Genomic DNA, 25,001 nt, shown 5'->3' on the forward strand with positions numbered 1-25,001 from the left:
TAAACGAGGCCTAGTGATAATTTTCTGGTTTGGTGATTTATGGGAGGAAATTACGCTCAGATGAGAGGCAAAAATAACTCCAGACCGCTTCCTCCTGAGCAGCCGAACGAACGTGCAAGATGACTTCAGAAAGAGGAAATCTCATCATTGCCGCCTCACTGCAGGACTGTATGGGGACGGTGGGGTGTAGTAGTGCGACGGTTAGTGGACAAAGTGGCGCAATGCCATGCTGTAAGCCGTTTGTCAATGTCCTTTTAACCACACAGCGCCTACAGATGGTGCTTGGGTGGATGGGGGAGGGGTAATTATTTAAAGAAAAGCCTTTGTTGTACCAGAAAAATTCTCACCTATTCCGTGGTTGGGTGATAATTTTTTTACTCTGGTACAAAGGGGGGTTTTTAAGGCTTTACTTTAAATTGTCTAAACGCTGGGACCCCCACCGATCATGAGAAGGGGGGTCCCAAACCCCTGTTCATCCTCACTGCTCTCGAGGACATTAAAGTGAGCGGCATTCGATCATGCGCACTGACGCTCCGGTCAAAGTCTATGGGAATGACGGAAACAGCCGAGTACACTGCTCGGCTGTTTCCGTTATTCTCCTATACATTGACTTTAGCGATGGGCGCATGCTCGACTGCTGCTCCATTCAAGCTCCTTCTTACTGCAGGGGGGGGGGGGGGGTGAGGAGGTTCTGGGGGTTTGGTACCGAAATTCTCACAATGTCAGGGTCCCAGCGATGAGAAATGGTTTAATTCTGGGAACACACCGTTTAGAGACTTTCTACTGGATTAGAGAAACATGGCTGCTTTCTTCTATAGCAGTGCCACCTCTGTCCACAGGTTCTGTGTGGTATTGCTGCTTAGCCCCATTCACTTCAATGGAGCTAAAAGACAACATTAGCCACAACCTGTGGACAGGGGTGTCTTTTTTGGAGAAATTAGCCATGTCTTTCTAATCCCGTACAACAACTTTAAAAATCAGAGACCAGCCCTTTCAGATTGCAGTTGCTGCAGCGATCACGGGTCCGGATCTCGTCTTGTCTGGCAAGACATATTCCCCCAGCAGTGGCCACTGCAGGCGAAATGTAGTATTACAAGACGGCCATTTAAATTAATAGCCATCTAATTAATACATTGCCAGGCCGAGTCTGCCAGAGCAGCTCTCTATGACGTCCATATGCCTTAATAGAGCATGTGAACAAGGGTTGTCTTCATGGGAGAACCCCTTTTATAACTTTCTATTTATTAAAACGAGGGGGCACTCATTTATCATCGTTATGTCTGAATATATTGGCTGTACAAATTTCAAAGGGATTATCCCAAAAATTTCTAGACCGGTTGTGTGAGATCAGTGGGGTCTGACCCTGGTGATCCGAAAAACAGGCTGGCACTGATCATTGATGACCATTCTTGCCCAATCACTCTCTATTGAAATAACTGGTGATCTCCCTGTTATAATTACCATTAATTTTTATGGAGAATGACTTCACCTTCACGGCTCATGTCCATCATTGGATCTCCCCAACCCATTTTTGGGATCAGCAGGGTCTTATCGGCCTTGTCATGAGTCGTGTTGGACAAACCTTTTCAGTAGTAGTATGCAGAGTAGCCAGTAGGTGGCAGCGCTGCACTGAGAAAATCTTAAATAATTTTATACGGGTCACTTCCTCTCACAAGTTCAGCTCATCCATCTCTTGAAATACACTGTGCTGCTGTGATGATCTCTATAATCGTATTATATATACGTTGAACTGTAAGGGTACACTCACACGTGGCGTACTTGCATTGTCCTTCCACAGCGTAAAACGACAGTGTATGACTACGGGAAAAATATTCTGAAACACAAAAACTAGAGAGATCTGCGTTGCAGAATATTCCTCCCGTAGACGTAATTTTTACGCAGCGGAAATACAATGCAAGAACGCCACGTGTGAGCACGCCCTGAGCGGGCTGATTTGGAAGGCGCTGGCATTTTGGAGCTGGATGTCAATAACAATGTGTATGAGGATTTGCTGTGGAAAATTTCACAACAAATCCGACCTGGAATCCATAGGGGAAATCTGCCCGAAAATACGCACCAAACCGCTGCGGACAAAAGCCAATATAAAAAAAAGACTACCGTATACTCACCTCCTGCGGCAACACGTCCCTGGTCCCCCACAAGTCTCTGGGGACCTGGGACACATTACTATGGGATCACCAGGGGAGGTGAGTATAGTCTTTTTTTTTTATCTTTGAAAATTGCGTTGTTGTGTTTTGGACTGGCAGATTTTGCTTCGGATCTGCACGTAGTCCACATCAAAATCCGCGACAAATGCCAACTTTACCCTCTCCATTGAGTTCAAATCTTGTGACCATTCCGCAGCAGAAATTGACATGCTGCGTGTTTGTAAATCTGCACCGCAGGTCAATTTTCACGCGGAAATTTTCTGCAGCGCGTGGATGAGATTTGCGAAAATCTACTGTAATACGATTTTCTGACTGCAAATCCAGGCGGAAAACCTGCAACAAATCCGCTACGTGTGTTCGTAGTCCTACGATGCAGAAGATTTGTCGTCTGCCTCCTACCTGCACTACGGTGGAGATGTGGACTAAGGTTATACTGAGTTCATAGATGGTGACAAACAAGCTGTCAGATGGATTACAGAGCTGACTAGGAAGCCATTTACAGCAGGAGGAGTAGCATTGTGTTTCCTAGTTGCCCGGGAGACGATCACCCAGGTGACAGCAAACAGAAGGGGACGGATTATCCAGGGATCTCGTCCGCATGTCATGGGCAGGATCACAAGGGAGTGGGCTCTGTGGCAGAACCTCACGGGCATCACAGCTCTGAAAACTGAGGGGCAGCACTGTCACCCATGTCCCTGCCTGCTAGATGTGCCATGTACTGATCTGCCTGGTAAGACGCCATGAGCATAGACCTCTGATTGTTCCATGTCCTGCTGGAAAGATCTATAGAAATAATACAGATAATAATATAGAAATAATACAGATAATAATATAGGAATAATATAGAAATAATGTAGAAATAATATAGAAATAATGTAGAAATAATACAGATAATAATATAGAAATAATACAGATAATAATATAGGAATAATATAGATGATAATAATATAGAAATAATATAAATAATAATATAGAAATAATATAGATAATAATATAGGATTAATACAGATAATAATATAGAAATAATATAAATAATATAGAAATAATATAGATGATAATAATATAGGAATAATTAGATGATAATAATATAGATAATGTATCATCAGATGTGATGTGTGTTGTTACTTTGTTACAGGGAGTTGCTTTGGAGTCGTTGTTGGAGAATCGCATGAAAGGAAATTCCCGAATATAATGTTAGTGATTTACAATCTCTGGTTGCAGAAAACCTCAATGATAGCATGCAGCGCCCTCTTCCGCAGATTCTTTGATATTCTATAGATGCCAAATTCCCTCCATCCATTAATATTTTCACAGGGTGGTGGCTATAGTTAGAGGGAGCAATTCCCATAGAAACATTTTACTGCGGAATTGTTATTTAAGCAGTTATCTGGTGTGAAATATTTGCAAAATCCTTTTCATGTTTTCCAGGTATGTTTGGTTTTTATAAATGAGAAGATTTCATGTTTGTTTTTCTGTCTCTTGGATTTGTTCCTAATTTTCCTAAAGAAACAAAAAATCCTGCAAAAGAAGGAGCTGATTGCATACTGGCTTATTACTGAGTTCAGTGTATAATCAGTATGCGGTAAGCTCATAAACTCCCCCTAGTGGTGGCGGCAGGCAGACAGAACTTTATCATTTAATGCTGGGGGGAATTTATCAACCTATCTACACCAGTTTTCTGGCATAGAAAAGTAGCAAAAGGGCCCAAAAGTTGTAATTTGCACTTTTGCCTTTTTACAACACCCTGACTACTTTTGTTGGAAGGGGGTGTGGCTTAACAAAAGGGTGCGGCGCCACAGCACCCCAACAAATGTATTATAATTTACTCCAGAATACTGGCATAAATTAGAGCAGAAATCTACGCCAGATCCTGGTGGGCTTAGATCTCAGTCTGTGGGTTGTAGCAAGGTAGAGGCTCATGCCAGGCCTTGTACCTTGCCCCTTCTCAATTTCACTAACCCCCCTCCCCTTCCTGTATGTATGTATGTATGTATGTATGTATGTGTGTATATATATATACCGCACGTGTAGAGCTCAGACTTCATCAAATATCTTCTCTTACAATTTGGCCCATTGATATTGTAACCTTTACTGTATGTACGAGGGCTGGGCACTGTTTATTTCCATATTTCTCGTCCATTCTTAGGGCCCTATAGTAAAATTAAAAATGGGCACAACTCTCCAATAAAAGCTCTGCCACATGTTCCTTGCCTTTATTAAATGTCCATCATTTTGTTTTAGAACCAAAATTAATTATTTGTAAATTTAATAATATAAATGTATAGGGAAGGTCTGACTTGATAAATGGTTTAATTCTATCAGCCACTAGGGGGAGCTCACTGCACATGGATTTATACAACTTGTATTGAAGTCAATGGGAGCTGTATAAATCTGTATGCAGTGAGCTCCCCCTAGTGGCAGCTGCAAGTATCCACTATGACAGTGTGACAGGGATAGCAGTTCAGTGCCGAGTCCCCTCCTACCACTGGCCCCATAGCAGTCATGTCCCTATAGTAGGTACGCCACTGACTATAGATCTTTATGGGCACCATTACAGTTCCCAAAAGGGTTGCAACCCATTTTCCCAGACTCCTTAATGCACAGGGATGGTTTGGGGGTTGTATCGCTGTCAACTAGGCATAATTGCCATTCAGGAGTCATGGAAAGCAGATTCCTTTTTGAGGAATGTAATAGTGGCCATATCGGTTGTCACCCAGCTTTCCCAAAAACAGATATAACTAAAGAAATTGCTGTATAGAACTTTTAACAACATCAGAGGCCGAGAATTACATTTAAGGGGAAATGTTTTTGAAATCGCCCCCATGTTCTGTCCGCAGGCCTTGTAATAACTTTGTCATTGTGTTTACAGATCAGTCGCCGTGAAGTCTTTACACAAAGGACAATAGTTGCCGCCACCGCCGTCGCCATGGTTACCCAGGTGAATATTCATTTATGTTTGTGGAACAACTCGGTGATCGCTCAGTTTACCTACCACCTACACACATTGGGGGACTGTCACTTTAAGAGCCGGTGGCAAATAGAAAAATAGTCACTGGGGCCGGCACTGGAAGATCCAATATTTAGGACAAGTCATTTTATCAGTCGAGTAGTAGTTACATCACTCTTGCATTGACATTGCTGCCATATGTTCAATCCAGAGGTGATGCCACTTTAAGTACCTGGACGGCAATGCAAAATCGGTACCAGGGCCCCCAAACCTTCACCGACATCTCCTGTGCTGCCCATGTAGCAGATAGACCCGGGTCCAGGTGTGACTGCAACTTCTACACCCTGTATAGACACACCAGAGATGCCCGTGATTAACCTATTCCATCTGCAGGGAATTGTTAAAGGGGTTGTCCAGGATTAGAAAAACATGGCTGCCTTCCAGAAACAGCGCCATACTTGTCCGTGGTTTGTTCTGATGTTGCAGCTCCATTGACACGAATGAGACTGAGCTGCAATACCACACACAACCAGTGGACAGGTGTGGCGCTGTTTCTTGAAGAAGGCAGCCATGATTATCTGAATCCTGGATTCACACACAGTCTTAACTTGCATTTTTGGTGGGTTTTTATGCAGCTTTTAGAAAAATGTGAGAAAATATTGGAAAATCTACATTTACATAATTTTCGGTTTATGGTGGTTTTTAGCGTTTTTAGGGTCAGTGGCATTTTTTTCAAAACGTAGCATGCTCTTGGTATGGCTTCCTTTTTCTAGATTTTATTTTTCCATAGGATTTCAAAAATGTCAGGAAAAACACTAAATGACACTAAATTAAAAAAAGCCACCAAAACGACGTAAAAATGCTTGAAATGCGTGACGTTTCTTACATACGTTTTATAACCCTAAAAATAAAAGTGTGCGTAAAGGAGGCCTCTAAAGGGAAGAATAGAGGTAGAATTTAGGTCCGTAATATATATTAGTTCTACCCAATCCACCTAGCCCCTTCATAGGTAAGCTCCCACCTCCTTTTATTGTATCCAAGAATTTGGGCTGTCCCACTAAATCCATCTGGCCGGGATAACTGCAACCATGATCGTAGTATTTATGGCTCAGAATTTGGGGTTGTGATGCTGTAAGGGGAATTGCAGCTTTCAGGGTATGGTCACACGGCCTATTTTCGGGCCGTAAACGGCCGAAAAATTGGAAGCAGAACGTCTCCAAACATCTGCCCATTGATTGCAATGGGAAAAACGGCGTTCAGTTCCGACGGGCCATTTTTTTACGCGGCCGTTTTGAGAAACGGCCGCGTAAATAAAATGGCCGCAAGAAAGGAGTGCAGGTCACTTCTTGGGATGTTTTTGGAGCCGTTTTTCATTGACTCTATAGAAAACCGCTCCAAATACGGCCGTAAAAAATGCAGCGAAAATCACGAGTGGCTTAAAAAACGTCTGAAAATCAGGAGCTCTTTTCCCTTGAAAACAGCTCCGTATTTTCAGACGTTTTTGAGTTTGTGTGTGAACATACCCTTAATGTAAAACATAAATGTCCCCAATGTAAACCCGATGGTGCGGCTCATGCAGTGCGAATTTAATAAAAAGTTGTTATTATTAATTCAGTAACTCCATGGTGAAGAAAAATATTACAAAAACTTCACAACCAATCCCACCACTAGATGGTGCTCAAGAACAATTTCTATAATCACTGTATTATATAACTGAAGCTGGTGATGTTTTTCAGTCCACTTTTTACTATTGTTCTGTAATCACATTTTATTTTTGAGTACCTGAAAACAATCCAATAATGTGTTGGTGCTGCCGGCTGATATGTCTTTAGCTGTAGTGACAGAGGAATATGACCAAACTTTATTTTATACACAGCCCCAGCCCCAGCCCTCACCTGGAACACAGACGCCAGAGGCAGAACATTCTGACAAAACATCAAATATGGAAGAAACAGGTATCAGAATCTTGAAATCCTGAAATTCCAATTTTAAAAGATCATCTCATATGTACACACACACACACACACACAATCCCCCACCCTCACAGACACACATGTCATAGCGACATGTCAGAAGTTTTGATAGGTGGGGGTCCGAGCACTGAACCCCCCACGATCACTAAAACGAAGTGGCAGAAGCGCACAGGGAGCGCTAAGCCGCGTCGTCTGATCGACTTTCTATTGAGCCTGTACACTTCTGCCGCTTTTTGAGATTGGTGGGGGTTTCAGAGCTCGGACTCCCACTAATCAAAACTTCTGACATGTCACTACGACATGTCAGAATTTTTTTGAACGTTTAGTTACCCTTTAAGTATTAAAGGGGACCTTCCCACAATTGAATCACCCATGAAATAGACCGGTTACACAATACTGGGTAGAAGGGGTGAGTCTTTTTATTTGGTAAATTCCTCTATATATCAGAGCCACTAAATTTTTAATGATAAATCTACTTGTACCCCTTTATTAGGAATATCTGGGAATCTTCAGACTCTGTGTGAAGGACAAGAGAAGATTTTCAATGGAAACCTCAAAAAGAAACCTCATTCTGGGATTGAGAAGCATAAGCAAGATGGTGAGGCTCCTTATACACAGGCCAATATGAAAACGAGCGCCGATCAATGAGACAGCTAGTTGATCGGCGCTCGTTTGCTCCTTTTTACAAGGAGCTATGATTGGTTATGCAGAGGGACGAGCGATCGTTACTCCGATCGCTCGTCCTCATACACTTCCATCATGTCAGCGGCGCGTCTCTGTTTACACAGGGAGATATGCTGCCGACAAAGATATTTTTTGCTGCGTAAAAGATGCGATCGAAAAACTTTTGCTTATTCTTCGGCTGATCGTTGCCCTGATTACACAGGTCAATTATCGGGAACGAACATTCATATGACCAGTCGTTTGTCCGATCATTGGCCCGAGTAATAGGACCTTTAGGCTATGCTCACATCACGTTTTTTGCCTACATTTGACGGTTAAATATAGGCTATGCAGTGGTATACATCACCAATAGGCTATAATGGTATCTGTTTAAGGGATACATCATTGAAAAGGGGTCATGAAAGCAATCTCAGGATCCCTGTGTCCTGGCGGTATTATAAGGCTTTGGCCTGTGCCATCTGGCACCACTGTGTGCCCACCTCAGCCATCGGCACTTACACAATTGCCCCCATTGCTTACATTTAGAATATAGTATTAATCAAGTCAAGTGGTCTCCAACTTGTGGCTCTTCAGCTGTTGCAAAACTACTACATCTACCTCCGGTTGTCATTGCACGCTGGGTGTGGTAGTTGTGCATCAGCTATAGAGCTACAGGTTGGAGACCACTGATGGTTTGGGTTGGATTCAGATGAGTGAGTAAAGCGATGGGTGCACTGGTTTCTGTTGTTGGCTCTTCCTTACTCTTCCCAAGGAGAATTATTCTTCTTGACTTTCGGAAATACTGTAACTTCAGTAATATGTGGCGTATGGCCATTGATAGGAGTGAAAAGATGGAAAGGAATGAAGCATAAAATGAGCCATCAGAAAGGGGTTAAAGGGGTTGTCTGGCTTAGGGAACCCATTTTTAAATTAGAGGGTCCCCCATTGAGGATTCTCATCTATTAACCAGAGTAGAGAGTGTCTACAAAAAGCGTCTCTATCTCTGGAGGACCTGCCGTGTTGGTGCATTGCTATTAGTCAGTCAGTCCATTGATATTAATGAGAACTGTGTAATGCTACATTTCACCTGTGGTGGCACTGCAGGGAAATAGAACACTTGCTGCTGAAGTCGTTCACAGTTGGATCGCTAGGGTTTCAGCAGCAGGACATTCTGTGATTAGCTGATCATCAAGGGAACCAACTAAGAAAAAAGGATTGTCCAAAGTGCACCCTTAGACATTAGGTGGCTGGCAACAGTCTATAGGCTCTCCCCCTTGAAATAAATCTTTAGGAATTAAATTAGTGATTGTCTGATTTGGATATTTGTTTGCATTTCTATTAATTCCCCACCAATCTGCCAATACTGGAGCTGCCACACTGCACTCTCCCCTCCCAGAGGCATAAACTTGTCTGGACTACCTCAACATACATACATACAGAACTTTTCAGCAAAAGATTTTGCAGCAGTCAGAAAGTGTAACCGCTGCCCGCTGTCTATGGTCACCTTCACTCCTGACACAGGTGCGGCTGTAGTTAATCACATTGACATCCCTCTTGTGTGCACACAGTGACGGCTGCTGAAGGGCGGATGCGCAAGATCATTAATAACACGATGATTAATCCAGATCGCCTGAAAATTGCCAAGCTCCTAGTGGAAAAAGCAACTAAGGTCAGTGAGATGAATTCCGCATCAGCCTTAGAAACCTTACTAGTTACTAATTTAATTGTGCTCCTGATGATAGGGAAAAAAGATACGCCTGAGATTAGAATAAATGGTCAGTTGTTTTTAAGAAACAGCGCCACCCTTGTCCATAGGCTTCATCGGGTATTGCAGCTCAGCCCAATTTCAGTACATACTGCAATACTAGACGTAGACCCTTAATTCTAATGCCAGACAACCGCTTTAACTCAACGGAGTGATTAGGTAAATGGAAAAATGGCCAAAGCTTACCACTTAAAGGGGTTTGCCTATCAGGGACATTTATGGCATATGCACAGGATATGCCATAAATGTCAGATAGATGCGGGTCCCACCTCTGGGATCCGCGCTTATTTCTAGAAGGGGGGCCCCTAAAACCCGTTCTACCTTTCTCTGTTCCCGCCTCCCCCGGGCCTCTTCATATTTTCCGTCCATGTAATCAGGAAGTGGCCTGGGATGCAACGGAACTAAAAAAAGGTGGAAAGAGGGTTTAGGGAACCACGTTCTAGAGATGGGTCTGACATTTATGGCATATCCTGTGGATATGTCATTAATGTCCCTGATGAGAAAACCCCTTTAAATGTATCTTCTGGAATGTTATGTAACCACCAATGGGTCACCCATCAATTCCTCAAGCGGAAGGGACCACCTTGGTGCAATATTGACCTCCTGATCCACTAGAGGTCAGCTCTGAGGTTTCTATCACAATGCTTGCTATAATGGTCCCTTTAATTGAGATATCAGGGGTGTCATCTACAGACTGTATGACATTAGGTGAAAGTCCCCTTTAAGTAAAGAAACTGGCGGCAGAATTTTTTTTCATTTTAATCCTTGTAATTTTCTTTTTCGTTTCATTATATTTGACCAAAAATAGCAAAAAAAGATATTCAGTATTCATGGCCCGTACCCAGTGATACGTAATTGCCTGCGCAGCCGAGGATGGGTGGAGAAGAAGCTGCCCAAGGTCACGAAGGCTTCCCGGAAAAAGGAAAAGGCCGCAGATGAAGAAAATGAAGAAGATGATGGGGACGGAAGTGGAAATGATGATGACGGTACATAAAATGGGAAAACATGGGGCGATTCTTAAAGGATCCCAGAACTCAAAAAAATATACATATCAGATGAAGGTAAAATTAATCAGCATTCATAAGACATTTCACTACAGACATGTTAAAATGTGAAACGCTTCTCCATCAATATGGTAGAGATACACCATATACTCCAAATAGGCTGCGAAAGCTGTCATGTGACTGTACTGGCCCCACCCCCTGAAAAATCAACCAATCCACACACTAAAGCATGGCTGATTCATCCTTTTTGCTTTCAAAGTTCTGCTGTTTTTCTGTTAGCTCTCAGGCTGCTTGTATGTAAATTTGCCTGCTATGCTGTGGTGCATTGTGAGAGATGTAGCGTTTATAGCACACACACATTAAATTGTAGTATGATGGGATCAGGGTAAAACCGCATCTTCCACAATGCAATGCACCAGGGTTCAAGATTTCAGCAAAGTTTTTACAGAAGGAACTTCTTGTAATGAGCAAACTGCTGTTCATTCATTCTCCAGATGAGGACGCTGAGGAAGAGGAGGAAAAAGATGAGGATCCAGATGGCACCTATGATCTAATGGTAAATGTCAATGCTATTGACCCATGGCTGCAATGTCCTGCATCAGGCTTATTCAGTAGGAGCTGTACACTCAGACTATGGAAAGCGCCATCTAGTGGTGGAAGTGGGGGTCAGAATTTCAGGAAGCTGATCATACACATAGGATGAGATCTATCGTCTCCACCTTATCCATCATCATGCACACTGACCAGGCCTATTTTTTTCAATTGTTTCATGTCTCCCCCATAGTTGACAACATCATGAGATATAACCATGTGCATCCTCTTTACGTTCTGCCGCTTTAGTCAAGACTCGTCCGCAACGAAATCCCCTATTTTATCTGGACAACCAGACGAGATGCTGTGGACTGCAGGTTCCTGAAGAAGGATCAGATGATGAACCACTATGCCAGGGCTGGCTCCTTCACGACCAAGGTGGGTCTTCAGGTTCGGTTGTCCAATACCATTTCTGGTATTGCAGCTCAGCCCTATAGAACATAGACATAAGTGGCGCTATTTCCCCCAAAAATAAGACCCTTTAATCTTATACAATTCCTTGATGGGGATCTGTTACCTCTCCTGATATGTCTGTTCTAGTAAATACTTGTATTCCCCATGAAATAACAAGTTTGGAGCATCTTTTCTCAGAACTCCACGTTGTGCCGTTCCTCTGTTATTCCTCCCAGAAATGTAAGAAAAAAATTACAACTGGGTGTTACCAGTTGGGGGTGGGACCCTACACAGACTGACAATGTCCAATCAGTGTTGACAGTGAGACTGTGTAGGGACACAACTCTTTGACAATGGGAATAGTAACGCCCAGTTGTTAATTTATTCATACATTTTTAGGAGGAGTAACAGAGGAACGGCACAATACAGAGTTCTAAGAAAATATTTTTCCGGAATTATTATTTCATGGGGAATACAAGTATTTACTAAAATAGACATGTCAGAAGTAATCAGTCCTCTTTGAAACAAATATGAGTGTTCACACTATTCAAGGAGGATTAGATGACAGCTATCTCTCTTGTGGTCAAAGCTCTGTCCAAGGTCGCTAGTAGTATTATAATTGCTTAAAGCAAATCAGATAATTATTAGACCTGATGGGTCCGGTCACTTTCCCTTTTTACACATAACAATTATGGCTATGATTGGATATTCTGATATTGTTGTGAAAATGTCCACGTGTTATTCCCAAACTTTCTCCAGATTAGCGGCATCAGCTTCATAAAGGGTAGGTTCACCTTTGAACAGCATTTTACAGTTTATATATTGATATAGTCTGCATTAAAAAAAAAATCCTGGTTGCCCATAGAAACAGTCAACAATATTGTTAATATTGTTGTCAGACACACCCCTAACAGCTTAGCTGAGCTCCTATAATGCAGAGGGCAGTTAATTTTTCCTACATCAGATTACTGTAGTTTCCTAAATTAAAAAAAGTTTCCAAAAGGATAAGTTTGTTGGAATAACATTTTTATAGACTCTTTCATAAGGTAAGTCTGGTGTTTTTCCGATAGGTGGGCCTCTGTACCAATTTAAGGAACCTCCACTGGTTCGATGAGGCTGACCCTGATGCGTTCTTCCCTCGTTGCTACAGACTAGGAGCTGAAGATGAGAAGAGAGCATTCATTGGTATGATTATTGGGCATATAAACTCAGACTATTAAAATTGGAAGTTAAGTGCCCTTATAGCTGTTTAGTCCCTCAAGAAGTTTTGAGGCTGATTTTGAACTGCGGAAACCGCGGCAAAAAGGGACATGCCGCTTTTTCTCCCCGCGAGCAGCCAAAAGCTGCCCAGGAAAAAAACGCCTCTGCCTCCCATTGGAATGAATGGGGGCGATTTCGTCCATTTTTTGGTGCTGATTCCGACACGGTGTCAAAATCAGCGCCAAAAAAGTAGAAAAATACATAAATCGCGATGCCAATCATTGTTACTATTAGTTATAGGATATACATATAACCAGAAATATATCAATGAATGAATATATGAGTGGAGCGTTCTGTTTTTTAGAGGATTTCTGGCTGACGGCTGCTCGAAGTATTCTCAAAAGAGTGGCCGGAGGAGAATGGAACAGAACTTCAGCCATCCAGGAGAACACAACTAATGTGAATGGTGAATGGGGGGCACGTTGTTATTTGCAAGCATGGGAATATCTATTTGGCAACAGGTCCCCTTTCCTACCCTCACGATTAAAGGAGTTTTCTGAAACGAAAGCGTAATCACTTAGAATCACCCGCAAACTTAACGCACGCTACTACCCAATGTTTGGTTATAGATCACAAAAGAGGAACCAGAAGGCGCGGAGGTTGTGTCCCCGCTATCGTCATCACAACAGCCATCCAAGCCTGCGAGTCCTATCTGAACAGCCTGGAACACAACGACATTGACGTGGAAACAACAACTTCCATCATGCCAGATGCATCATGGGAAGAATTCCTGCGAGGCTACGATCAGGTCATCCAGTAAGTGAATAAATTGGAAGTAATGGTCATTCTTGTGTTATTGACAATGTCCACTGATAAATTCAATGAAGCAAGAAAATGTACAGTATATATAATGCAAGTGTAAGTGCGGAGTAATGTATGTTGTATGAGCTGCCAAGAAAAGGGAAGAGAAGTAATAACTGCTTGGAGCACGTTTTTGGCTCAGAAGCTCTGTTCTAATTTGGGCTTCACAAACTAAGGCCATATTCACACGAACGAGTGCAAACTCGGACATGAAAAAGGGTCGTTTTTCACATCCGAGTTGCACAGATGCCCTAAGACTTGAGAATATTGAGGGATCCGTGAAAACTGAAGGAAAAGGACATGTTCCATTTTTTCCAACGGACCCTTCACACGGTCCGTTGAAATAACAGCCATGTGAACAGCCCCATGGAAATACATGCGTCCATGTGACGGCCATTGTTTTAACGGCCATCACAAGGACTTATACTACGGTCTTCTGAATTCGGCCTTATACATATTTTATCACACCAGCACTATCTACTAAAATATTGCTCCCTGTGTACAAGAATATAACTACTATAATACTGCCCCTATATACAAGAATATAACTACTATAATACTGCTCCTATATACAAGAATATAACTACTATAATACTGCCCCCTATATACAAGAATATAACTACTATAATACTGCTCCTATATACAAGAATATAACTACTATAATGCTGCCCCCTATATACAAGACTATAACTACTATAATACTGCCCCCTATATACAAGAAGATAAGTACTATAATGCTGCCCCTTATATACAAGAATATAACTACTATAATACTGCCCCCTATATACAAGAATATAACTACTATAATACTGCCTCCTATATACAAGAATATAACTACTATAATACTGCTCCTATATACAAGAATATAACTACTATAATACTGCCCTATATACAAGAATATAACTACTATAATACTGCCCCCTATATACAAGAATATAACTACTATAATACTGCCCCCTATATACAAGAATATAACTACTATAATACTGCCTCCTATATACAAGAATATAACTACTATAATACTGCCTCCTATATACAAGAATATAACTACTATAATACTGCTCCCTATATACAAGAATATAACCACTATAATACTGCCTCCTATATACAAGAATATAACTACTATAATGCTGCCCCCTATATACAAGACTATAACTACTATAATACTGCCCCCTATATACAAGAATATAACTACTATAATACTGCCTCCTATATACAAGAATATAACTACTATAATACTGCCTCCTATATACAAGAATATAACTACTATAATACTGCTCCCTATATACAAGAATATAACCACTATAATACTGCCCCCTATATACAAGAATATAACTACTATAATACTGCTCCCTATATACAAGAATATAACTACTATAATACTGCCTCCTATATACAAGAATATAACTACTATAATGCTGCCCCCTATATACAAGACTATAACTACTATAATACTGCCCCCTATATACAAGAAGATAAGTACTATAATGCTGCCCCCTATATACAAGACTATAACTACTATAATACTGCCCCCTATATACAGGAATATAACTACTATAATACTGCCCCCTATATACAAGAATATAAGTACTATAATACTGCCCCCTATATACAAGAATATAACTACTATAATACTGCCCCCTATATACAAGAATATATCTACTATAATACTGCTCCTATATACAAGAATATAACTACTATAATACTGCTCCTATATACAAGAATATAAGTACTATAATGCTACCCCCATATACAAGAATATAACTGCTATAATACTGCCCCTATATACAAGAATATAACTACCATAATACTGTCCCCTATATACAAGAATATAACTACTATAATGCTGCCCCCTATATACAAGAATATAAGTACTATAATGCTACCCCCATATACAAGATTATAACTACTATAATACTGCCCCCTATATACAAGACTATAACTACTATAATACTGCCCCTATATACAAGAATATAACTACTATAATACTGCTCCTATATACAACAATATAAGTACTATAATGCTGCCCCCTATATACAAGACTATAACTACTATAATACTGCCCCCTATATACAAGAATATAACTACTATAATACTGCTCCTATATACAAGAATATAACTACTATAATACTGCCCCTATGTACAAGAATATAACTACTATAATACTGCCACCTATATACAAGAATATAACTACTATAATACTGCCCCTATATACAAGAATATAACTACTATAATACTGCTCCTATATACAAGAATATAACTACTATAATACTACCCCTATATACAAGAATATAACTACTATAATACTGTCCCCTATATACAAGAATATAACTACTATAATACTACCCCTATATACAAGAATATAACTACTATAATACTACCCCTATATACAAGAATATAACTACTATAATACTGCCCCTATGTACAAGAATATAACTACTATAATACTGCCACCTATATACAAGAATATAACTACTATAATACTGCCCCTATATACAAGAATATAACTACTATAATACTGCTCCTATATACAAGAATATAACTACTATAATACTGCCCCTATGTACAAGAATATAACTACTATAATACTGCCCCCTATATACAAGAATATAACTACTATAATACTGCCCCCTATGTGCACGAATATAACTACTATAATACTGCCTCCTATATACAAGAATATAACTACTATAATACTGCTCCCTATATACAAGAATATAACTACTATAATGCTACCCCCTATATACAAGAATATAACTACTATAAAACACCCCCTATATACAAGACTATAACTACTATAATACTGCCCCCTATATACAAGAAGATAAGTACTATAATGCTGCCCCCTATATACAAGACTATAACTACTATAATACTGCCCCTATATACAAGAATATAACTACTATAATACTGCCCCCTATATACAAGAATATAACTACTATAATACTGCTCCCTATATACAAGAATATAACTACTATAATACTGCCCCCTATATACAAGAATATAACTACTATAATACTGCCCTCTATATACAAGAATATAACTACTATAATACTGCCCCCTATATACAAGAATATAACTACTATAATACTACCCCTATATACAAGAATATAACTACTATAATACTGCCACCTATATACAAGAATATAACTACTATAATACTGCCCGTATATACAAGAATATAACTACTATAATACTACCCCCTATATACAAAAATACATGACATTTATATTTAATCTACTCCCTTCTTGTCTTTTTGCAGTGAAGGAGCGTCCATTGAACATTCATTCTCCTATATGGATCAGTGCAGTAATTTATTGCAGCAATTAGCAGAAGTAAATCCGCAGCTGGATATTGAAGGTGACAGGAATATTTGGATTGTTAAACCAGGTGCCAAATCCCGAGGAAGAGGTGAGAGAGATAATTATTATTATATTTGGAAACCTGGATGACCACTAATGCGGCCATCATTACAGCTTTCACAGGGGTTGTCATCCGGCTTTCCTCAAACACAGAGTGGCAATTTACCTATGACATAGGAGTGGAGAAAATCTATATGCATAGCAAAGCAGACTACGTAAAAATTGGAATAGTGGCCATATTGTTTGTCACCCATCTTTGATTCTTATATACAGCCGATTTACGATGAATACTATTTCTCAAATGATTGAATTTAATGTAAAAGTCTAAGAAACCAAGACGTAGATCAGCGCAGCTCCTCCAGATTGTAGATGGCTCCTCCACATTGTAGATGGCTCCTCCACATTGTAGATGGCTCCTCCACATTGTTGATGGCTCCTCCTGATTGTAGATGGCTCCTCCAGATTGTAGATGGCTCCTCCAGATTGTAGATGGCTCCTCCAGATTGTAGATGGCTCCTCCAGATTGTTGATGGCTCCTCCAGATTGTTGATGGCTCCTCCAAATTGTAGATGGCTCCTCCAAATTGTAGATGGCTCCTCCAAATTGTAGATGGCTCCTCCAGATTGTAGATGGCTCCTCCTGGATGTATTGAGAATCTGTTCATATAACTTGGTGTTTTCTTCGCAGGTATTATCTGCATGGATCGCTTGGCAGAGATTCTGAAGTTGGTGGACTGTGATCCCACGATAGTCAAAGATGGAAAGTGGGTTGTACAGAAATACATAGAGAGACCGCTCCTCATCTTCGGCACCAAGTTTGATGTGCGCCAATGGTTCTTGGTGACAGATTGGAACCCTCTGACCATCTGGTTCTACCGGGAATGTTATGTGCGATTTTCGACACAACCGTTTTCTCTGGAGAGTCTAGACACGTAGGTTAGCTTCACATACTAGTTCTTAATACTCAAAACGGCTGGTTATAGGGTCTTGTCACCACCTAGATGATCCACTTATTCTAAGATTAAATGCCATGACTTCTGGAAGCCATATTATAAGGGAATGTGTCGCTAGAAATTATTATTATTTTTTTTCAGTTAAATAGTTAGTATAAGTCATTACATATTGTTTTAATTTTTTCACAAGTCAGGAAATATTATAAATTAGATTCTAATTTATAACATTTCCATGTGCTGGTCACTAGAGGGAGCAATTCCCCAAATTGCAGCATTGGCAATTGGCAATGTGGTAAAGCAACCTCAGTGCTTTATGCTGCAAATTTGGGGTAGACACACTCGCTCTAGTGTCCTCACACAATCCCCCCTCCTTTATCCTGGCTAGTGCCAGGAGAAGGAGGGGGTTGAATCTTCAAACCTCCTACACTGTGTGCCGCCATTTTCTGAGCGAATGCACAGTGTAGGAGGATTAGATACAGTGGTAATCAGACAGTATAACACGAACATAATACACACATCACATACACGAACATAACTTACCTGCTCCTGCCGAAGCCTCCGCTCCTAGTCCTTGCGTCTTCGCTGCCTTGAACATATGGCCGGAAGCCGCAACCGGAAGTCGTCATCTTACTGTCCGGCCGCGGCTTCCGGTCCACATGAAAATGGCAACGGATGTCGCTTTACCAAAGAACTTCCTTTTGGACTGTGTGGGAGCGGCGCATGCGCCGTTCCCACAGAGACGGAGTATGCTAGAGTGAATGGAACGGCTCCCGTTCGCATTCCCTATGGGGTTGTATGTGCCGTATTCCATATCTGTATGTGTCGTTAATCGACACATACAGAGATGAAAAAAAAATGGCAGCCCCCACAGTGAAGTAAAAGTAAGAAAAAAGTAGAACACAAATCAATTATTTATTTTAATATCATACTAAAAGCAATATTATATTCAAAAAATATTTTTTTCGTGATACCTTCCCTTTAAGTGTTCATCCAGAGTGTCACATCATCTGCTTTGGTCCCAGTCTCCTCAGTGTCATCTTCATGATTTCTAGGATGGCCTCCACCCATCTTGTTTCTCCTCGTCGTCTTCTATACCTCAACTATGTTCTCCAGTGAACTGGGTCTTCTCATAAGATGTCCAAAATATGATGAACCTTTCGCTTGGTCATGTGTGCTACAGGTGGTAGGACAGATTTCCCAACAAAGCATCAGACAATGAGATGACCATTTATCTTGTAGGACATTTCTCTATGGTGGATCACACTTGTCTAACCCGGTCATGTATCTCCTTCTACAGATCTATCCACTTATGCAACAATTCCATACAAAAGAATTTCGAGAACTCTCATAGTCGTCACCCCCAGGTTCCTGCTGATAACATGTGGTCCAGTAATCAATTCCAGATACATCTTCAGAAGCTGGGAGAAGGGAGGGCCTGGGAAGAGGTCATAGTGCCAGGGATGAAGGCTGCCATCATACATGCCATGCAAAGTGCCCAGGACGTAGTCGAGTTCAGAAAAAGTAGTTTCGAGTTGTATGGGGCCGATTTAATGTTTGGTGAGAACTATCAGCCCTGGTTGATCGAGATCAATGCCAGTCCAACTATGGCACCATCCACAGTTGTGACCACCAGGCTTTGTGCTATGGTTCAGGAGGACACTTTACGTGTAGTGATTGATCGTAAAAACGATCGGAACTGTGACATCGGTGGCTTTGACCTTATCTACAAACAGGTACATCCAATAGTCTCAATTGTTGGGATCACTGCATAACCAGTCATTATAGAGGAGCCCATTTTTTTAATTTTGCCCGCCCTTGGGACAGTGCGGGCCAAGGGATAGAGGGTTAATTTTGCTAAATGCAGAATAGGTGAAATGATTGTATTCTATGGGCTGGTGGATTGACAAATCGGGGAGATTAATTTACTCCCCTCTACACTGAATATTTTCTATGGGAGCCTTAATGGCGGCCATATTGGTCGTTACACAGCTCCCCCAGAAAAAGATAGAAAAATATTACAGCATATATTCATTTTTATCGTAGCCGGCAGTGGACGTTCCTCAGTACGTCGGAGTCAATTTATTGGTGGAAGGCTCCACAGTGAAAAGGCCACGGGCTAGTTTACCGAAACCCCTCAATGGACCCATAAACTTTAGCTTCACACAACCGACTAACCAAAGATCCCTCTCCATGGTACAAAGAAAGTTGTCACACGCAACCTCATTTATTGGGACCCAAGATCCTTCAAGACAACGGACAACAATCCCATATTCAACATGTAAATCCTCCCGGACCGCACAAAACCCTCAAACCTTAAAAAGGGCAAAGACCACGGCCATTGGTAAAGAGAACATCGCAATAGCAGAAGTCAGGTGTGGACCTGAGAGTGTGGAGCTAGCGAGGCTCTCTCGCAAGTTGGGGTCAGAGTATAAGGAAACGACCAAATCACTGCTGCACGGGAGAAACGTGTCCAAAGGAGCAGTGACCCAGCCCCACCAGCGTCCGCCGGCTGCTCCTAAGCTGGGTCTCTCAGACAAGCCACTTTTAGCAAAGCACCCGGTTGGCCATAGGGATGGGATACACCTCGACTTCAAGTTCTCCAGCCTGGACCTGGGAGAAATTCAGCTCCTTAAAAACTTTCCAAGGACAGGTAAGATCTGGACACAATAGATGTTAACCCTCAATGCATACAGGGGGAGGGGCGTGCCAATTGTCAATTGTATTTGCGTAAACGCTGATTATTTGTTGCAGGTTTTCCCTACTGAATTCAAAGGGGAGGTAAATCCCGCAACATCTGCTATTACGTTTTTTGCGGCAGAAAAAAAAAAAAGCCTGATACTTACCCAGGAGTCTGTGTTCCTTCCCCCAGCATGGCCTCCTGGTATGACGTTTCATCCCATGTGACTGCTGCAGCCAATCACAGGCTGCAGCGGCGGTCACATGGGTTGAAACTTCATCCCAGGAGGCCGGTCTGGGTGACGCCAGAAGATCAGCCTCCCGGGATGACGCTTCATCCCATGTGACCGCCGCTGCAGCGATCTCCTGGGATGAAACGTCATACTAGGCAGCTGGTCTGCTAGCAGGCCAGCTGGTGCTGCAGTTTTCCGCAGCGGAGATTCCGGGTTAAAACTGCACCAGCTTAGTGCAATTTTTCGCCCAAAATTCCCTGCAGCGCACAGGACATATACGCTGCATGCTTTTACGCAGCGTATACATCCCGTGTGAACTCAGCCTAAGGGTGAGGCCACAGGGAGCGTCCCGGACACGGTCGTGATGCGGCCAATAACCGCACTGACACCTTTTTCGGCACGGCTGAAAAACACCCTTGGCCACGCGTTATTGCGGGTAAAACGGCTCTTTGTCTGCAAAATTGCGCGGCCATTAATTAATACACTCTTTATGGCCGCACGATTTTGCAGGTAAAGGGCCGTTTTACCCGCAATAACGCACGGCTATTAACAGGTATTTGACAGCCGCGCCGAACATGGTGTTGTTGGCCGCATCGCTGTGTTAGGGCCAGAGCATGTGGCCTTACCCGAAGTATGCCCTAACAACAGGAAATATGGTCAAACAGCCCTGGCATCCTTCAATGGACCCTGGGCTGTCTGTCCACATAAGGTACATCCCTCAATCGCATCACAGGGATCCCCTTCTCATTTCCCCTTTAAATGCCTTGGTCAGCTTTTATTGCAGCATTAAAGGGGATAACGGCAGAGATCAGAGATCTCTCTGATCTCCGTGGTTAGAACGGGGCTGCGGCTTATTACAGCCATTGCCCAGCACTTTATCGCGCACACACACACGCGCCTTCGGTATGATTTGATGTGGCCAGCGCTGCACTAATGAGAGGCAGGCACTGAAGGCAGGATATGGGGACATATTCTCTGCCGCCGCTCAATAGTGCAGCGCCGGCCGCATCACGTCTTGCTAGTGACTAATTTCATGTTACAATACTAAAGGGCTGCAAAACGTAATATCGAAATACATGAATTTACGGTATTGAACAGTTTCAGGGTGCACAGCATCGAAAACGTATCGATATTGATGCATCATACAACACTTATATATTGTACTGTCTATGGGGGCACTAGTTGTCAGTTAGTATCAGGGGGAGCTAGTAAATTATAATTTATTTATTTTTTTAATATCCAGGGCTGGACCCCCGCCACATGCCATGTTTGTTCTGCAAGGGACCCTCCTTTTTGAGCAGCAGACTACAAGCAATATGCAACTGTAGCCGGAGCGCTAAATTTCCAGCCAAACCCATCCGCTTCCACCTCACCAAGGGAACCAACCTCAGCAGGTTCCATGAAGGAGCAGAGCCCCTCACAGCCCGGGGTACGGCCATCCTCACATCGCTGCTGCTCTGATCATACGGAGATACAGAAATGACAGGACTGCCTACAGAAACAATGGTGCTCACATAACAACGGCTACTTCTTATATTGGGTCTGTGCTCATATTTCCCCATAGAGAGACCCCCTTGTGTTGTCATTTGCTATGAACAATCCCGACACCATTTCTACTCCCCACAGTCCTGAATGTTAATAAATTCCTTGTCAGATAAGAATTTTAGGTAAAGATGCCTTTAATTATAGAGGAAGCGTCACAGGTGAAAACTTTAATAAGATATTACTATTCAGTGGTTATACTAACACAAGGCGTGGCTATGACAACCTCCCAAAAAGAGTGGTTGTCACACTTAAAGGGGTTGTCCACGATAGGATGGAAACAGTACAAGTCTTGTGACCACTGTAGATTCACTTTGTAAATACTTATCCTGAGTTACTTCCTGTATTATACTCCAGAGCTGCACTCACTATTCTGCTGGTGGAGTCACTGTGTACATACATTACATTACTTATCCTGTACTGATCCTGAGTTATATCCTGTATTATACTCCAGAGCTGCACTCACTATTCTGCTGGTGGAGTCACTGTGTACATACATTACATTACTTATCCTGTACTGATCCTGAGTTACATCCTGTATTATACTCCAGAGCTGCACTCACTATTCTGCTGGTGGAGTCACTGTGTACATACATTACATTACTTATCCTGTACTGATCCTGAGTTATATCCTGTATTATACTCCAGAGCCGCACTCACTATTCTGCTGGTGGAGTCACTGTGTACATAACATTACATTACTTATCCTGTACTGATCCTGAGTTATATCCTGTATTATACTCCAGAGCTGCACTCACTATTCTGCTGGTGGAGTCACTGTGTACATACATTACATTACTTATCCTGTACTGATCCTGAGTTATATCCTGTATTATACTCCAGAGCCGCACTCACTATTCTGCTGGTGGAGTCACTGTGTACATACATTACATTACTTATCCTGTACTGATCCAGAGTTACATCCTGTATTATCCTCCAGAGCTGCACTCACTATTCTGCTGGTGGAGTCACTGTGTACATTACATTACTTATCCTGTACCGATCCAGAGTTACATCCTGTATTATACTTCAGAGCAGCACTCACTATTCTACTGGTGGAGTCACTGTGTACATACATTACATTACTTATCCTGTACTGATCCTGAGTATACAGTCCCAGGTATGTGGGTTGGACGCAATGTACAATAAAGTCTCGAATAATAAACATATATTAGATATTATAAAGCAATTGTACAATTAGATTATTTACAGTTGTAAGAAAATATTCCATCCTAAAACTACTAAACATCAATCAAAATATCCACGGAACGGAGGGAATAAAAAAAAAAAAATACAAAAAAAAGGGGAGAGAAGGTACAACTTTATACAAACCCATCTCGGACTGTAAGGCAACTGGATGCAACAGGAGACCTTCCCCAATGCTCTGTCTAAAATAGGGTACCTGACACAACAAGTGCCACCTTCCTTAGTGGAGGTCCACCAGTCATTAGGTTGTCTGACAATCAAAAATAGAACGGAGCGGCAGGAAATTAACCCCGATTTTTTCTGCAGAACTTTCACAAGACTATCAGGATCAACCAGAAAAACCCGCTGTTGGCAAGTCTTTCTAGGTGTACTGTTCATTTAATGTTCAATGAGAACAGACTACTTCATTTTAAGATGCAAAAGCTCCATCGTCCGCTGGAAGTAAGGAGGGGGCGGAGCAGTGAGAAGCGTCGGGTGCGTTCCGGAGGGGCCGTCTGGCATCTGCAGCTGTTGCAGGTGAAGATGGAGCGGCATTTGGTGCACCTGCTGCTCTGTTAAATGCATCCGGCGGAGAATCTTCTCTTCTATTCGCTGTTACCAACAAAACAAATACAAATCAGCTTAAAATTTGTCTATTCCATAGAAGGAACCATTACAGGGACAACTGTCAACAAGCTGCTGTTGACAGATATGTTATTCCTATGATGTGTCTCTACATACACTGATGGTACAATGGTGCTCTACAGTGAACGGGCGGCGGATCTGAGATTTCCTGCTTTACCTGTGTTTTTGGAGTTGCGACGTCCACGGAAACGTAGATGTTCTCCCCTAAAATTTTTGCCACGCGTGAACTGTAAGTGTGGTCACCTAGTATCGGGCAGAACTTCAATGTGCAATGAACTAAAAGCTGATCTTTATAAACTAAAGGGAGAAAGTAAATAGAATTAAGAACATTATCATCCACAAACGGAAAAAAAAAATGTCACAGAAGGAAAAGGCAGAAATTTGAAGAACAGGTTTACCTTTCAGCACAAATTTTCCTGTGTACATATTTAATGAATCTGTTAAATACATTATCCTGTACGGATCCTGAGTTACATCCTGTATTATACTCCAGAGCTGCACTCACTATTCTGCTGGTGGAGTCACTGTGTACATACATTACATTACTTATCCTGTATGGATCCTGAGTTACATCCTGTATTATACTCCAGAGCTGCACTCACTATTCTGCTGGTGGAGCCACTGTGTACATACATTACATTACTTATCCTGTACTGATCCTGAGTTACATCCTGTATTATACCCAGAGCTGCACTCACTATTCTGCTGGTGTAGTCGCTGTGTACATACATTACATTACTTATCCTGTACTGATCCTGAGTTACATCCTGTATTATACTCCAGAGCTGCACTCACTATTCTGCTGGTGGAGTCACTGTGTACATACATTACATTACTTATC

General features: G+C 41.8%; 2 protein-coding genes across 8 annotated transcripts in view; one reads left to right on the forward strand and one right to left on the reverse strand.

Annotated features, from left to right (window-relative positions):
• On the forward strand, nt 1-23,515 carry TTLL3 (tubulin tyrosine ligase like 3). 7 transcript variants are annotated; one of them, XM_075831668.1, is made up of 17 exons: nt 121-200; nt 3,304-3,361; nt 5,038-5,106; nt 6,992-7,070; nt 7,582-7,686; nt 9,320-9,420; nt 10,325-10,502; nt 11,015-11,076; nt 11,361-11,489; nt 12,575-12,689; nt 13,069-13,170; nt 13,334-13,520; nt 16,828-16,976; nt 17,615-17,858; nt 19,177-19,612; nt 19,923-20,529; nt 22,032-23,515. In XM_075831668.1, the coding sequence occupies exons 3-17, from the start codon at nt 5,095-5,097 to the stop codon at nt 22,247-22,249; spliced, it is 2,724 nt and encodes a 907-aa protein (XP_075687783.1). In that variant the 5' UTR covers nt 121-200; nt 3,304-3,361; nt 5,038-5,094; the 3' UTR covers nt 22,250-23,515. The 7 variants fall into 7 exon arrangements, with proteins under 7 accessions (XP_075687780.1, XP_075687784.1, XP_075687783.1 ...); XM_075831667.1 differs by lacking the exon at nt 121-200 and adding an exon at nt 2,553-2,898; XM_075831665.1 differs by lacking the exon at nt 3,304-3,361 and having other exon boundaries at nt 1-200.
• The window catches only part of RPUSD3 (RNA pseudouridine synthase D3), a 24,246-nt gene continuing 21,694 nt past the window's right edge, over nt 22,450-25,001 (reverse strand). Inside the window, exons 8-9 of the mRNA XM_075831675.1 lie at nt 24,318-24,457; nt 22,450-24,127 (exon numbers count right to left, since the gene is read on the reverse strand). Coding sequence (XP_075687790.1) covers nt 23,936-24,127; nt 24,318-24,457 — 332 coding nt within the window. The 3' untranslated portion in view covers nt 22,450-23,935. The remainder of the gene's footprint in view (nt 24,128-24,317; nt 24,458-25,001) is intronic.

The sequence above is a fragment of the Rhinoderma darwinii genome, chromosome 7, assembly GCF_050947455.1.
Source record: "Rhinoderma darwinii isolate aRhiDar2 chromosome 7, aRhiDar2.hap1, whole genome shotgun sequence".
Classification (NCBI taxonomy): domain Eukaryota; kingdom Metazoa; phylum Chordata; class Amphibia; order Anura; family Rhinodermatidae; genus Rhinoderma; species Rhinoderma darwinii.

Coding starts and splice junctions, on each gene's coding strand:
- TTLL3 (XM_075831665.1), top strand. CDS start 120: ATGACTTCAGAAAGAGGAAATCTCATCATTGCCGCCTCACTGCAGGAC. Junction 7,071..7,581: donor ATCAAATATGGAAGAAACAG/GTATCAGAATCT, acceptor CCCCTTTATTAG/GAATATCTGGGAATCTTCAG. Junction 12,690..13,068: donor TGAGAAGAGAGCATTCATTG/GTATGATTATTG, acceptor TCTGTTTTTTAG/AGGATTTCTGGCTGACGGCT.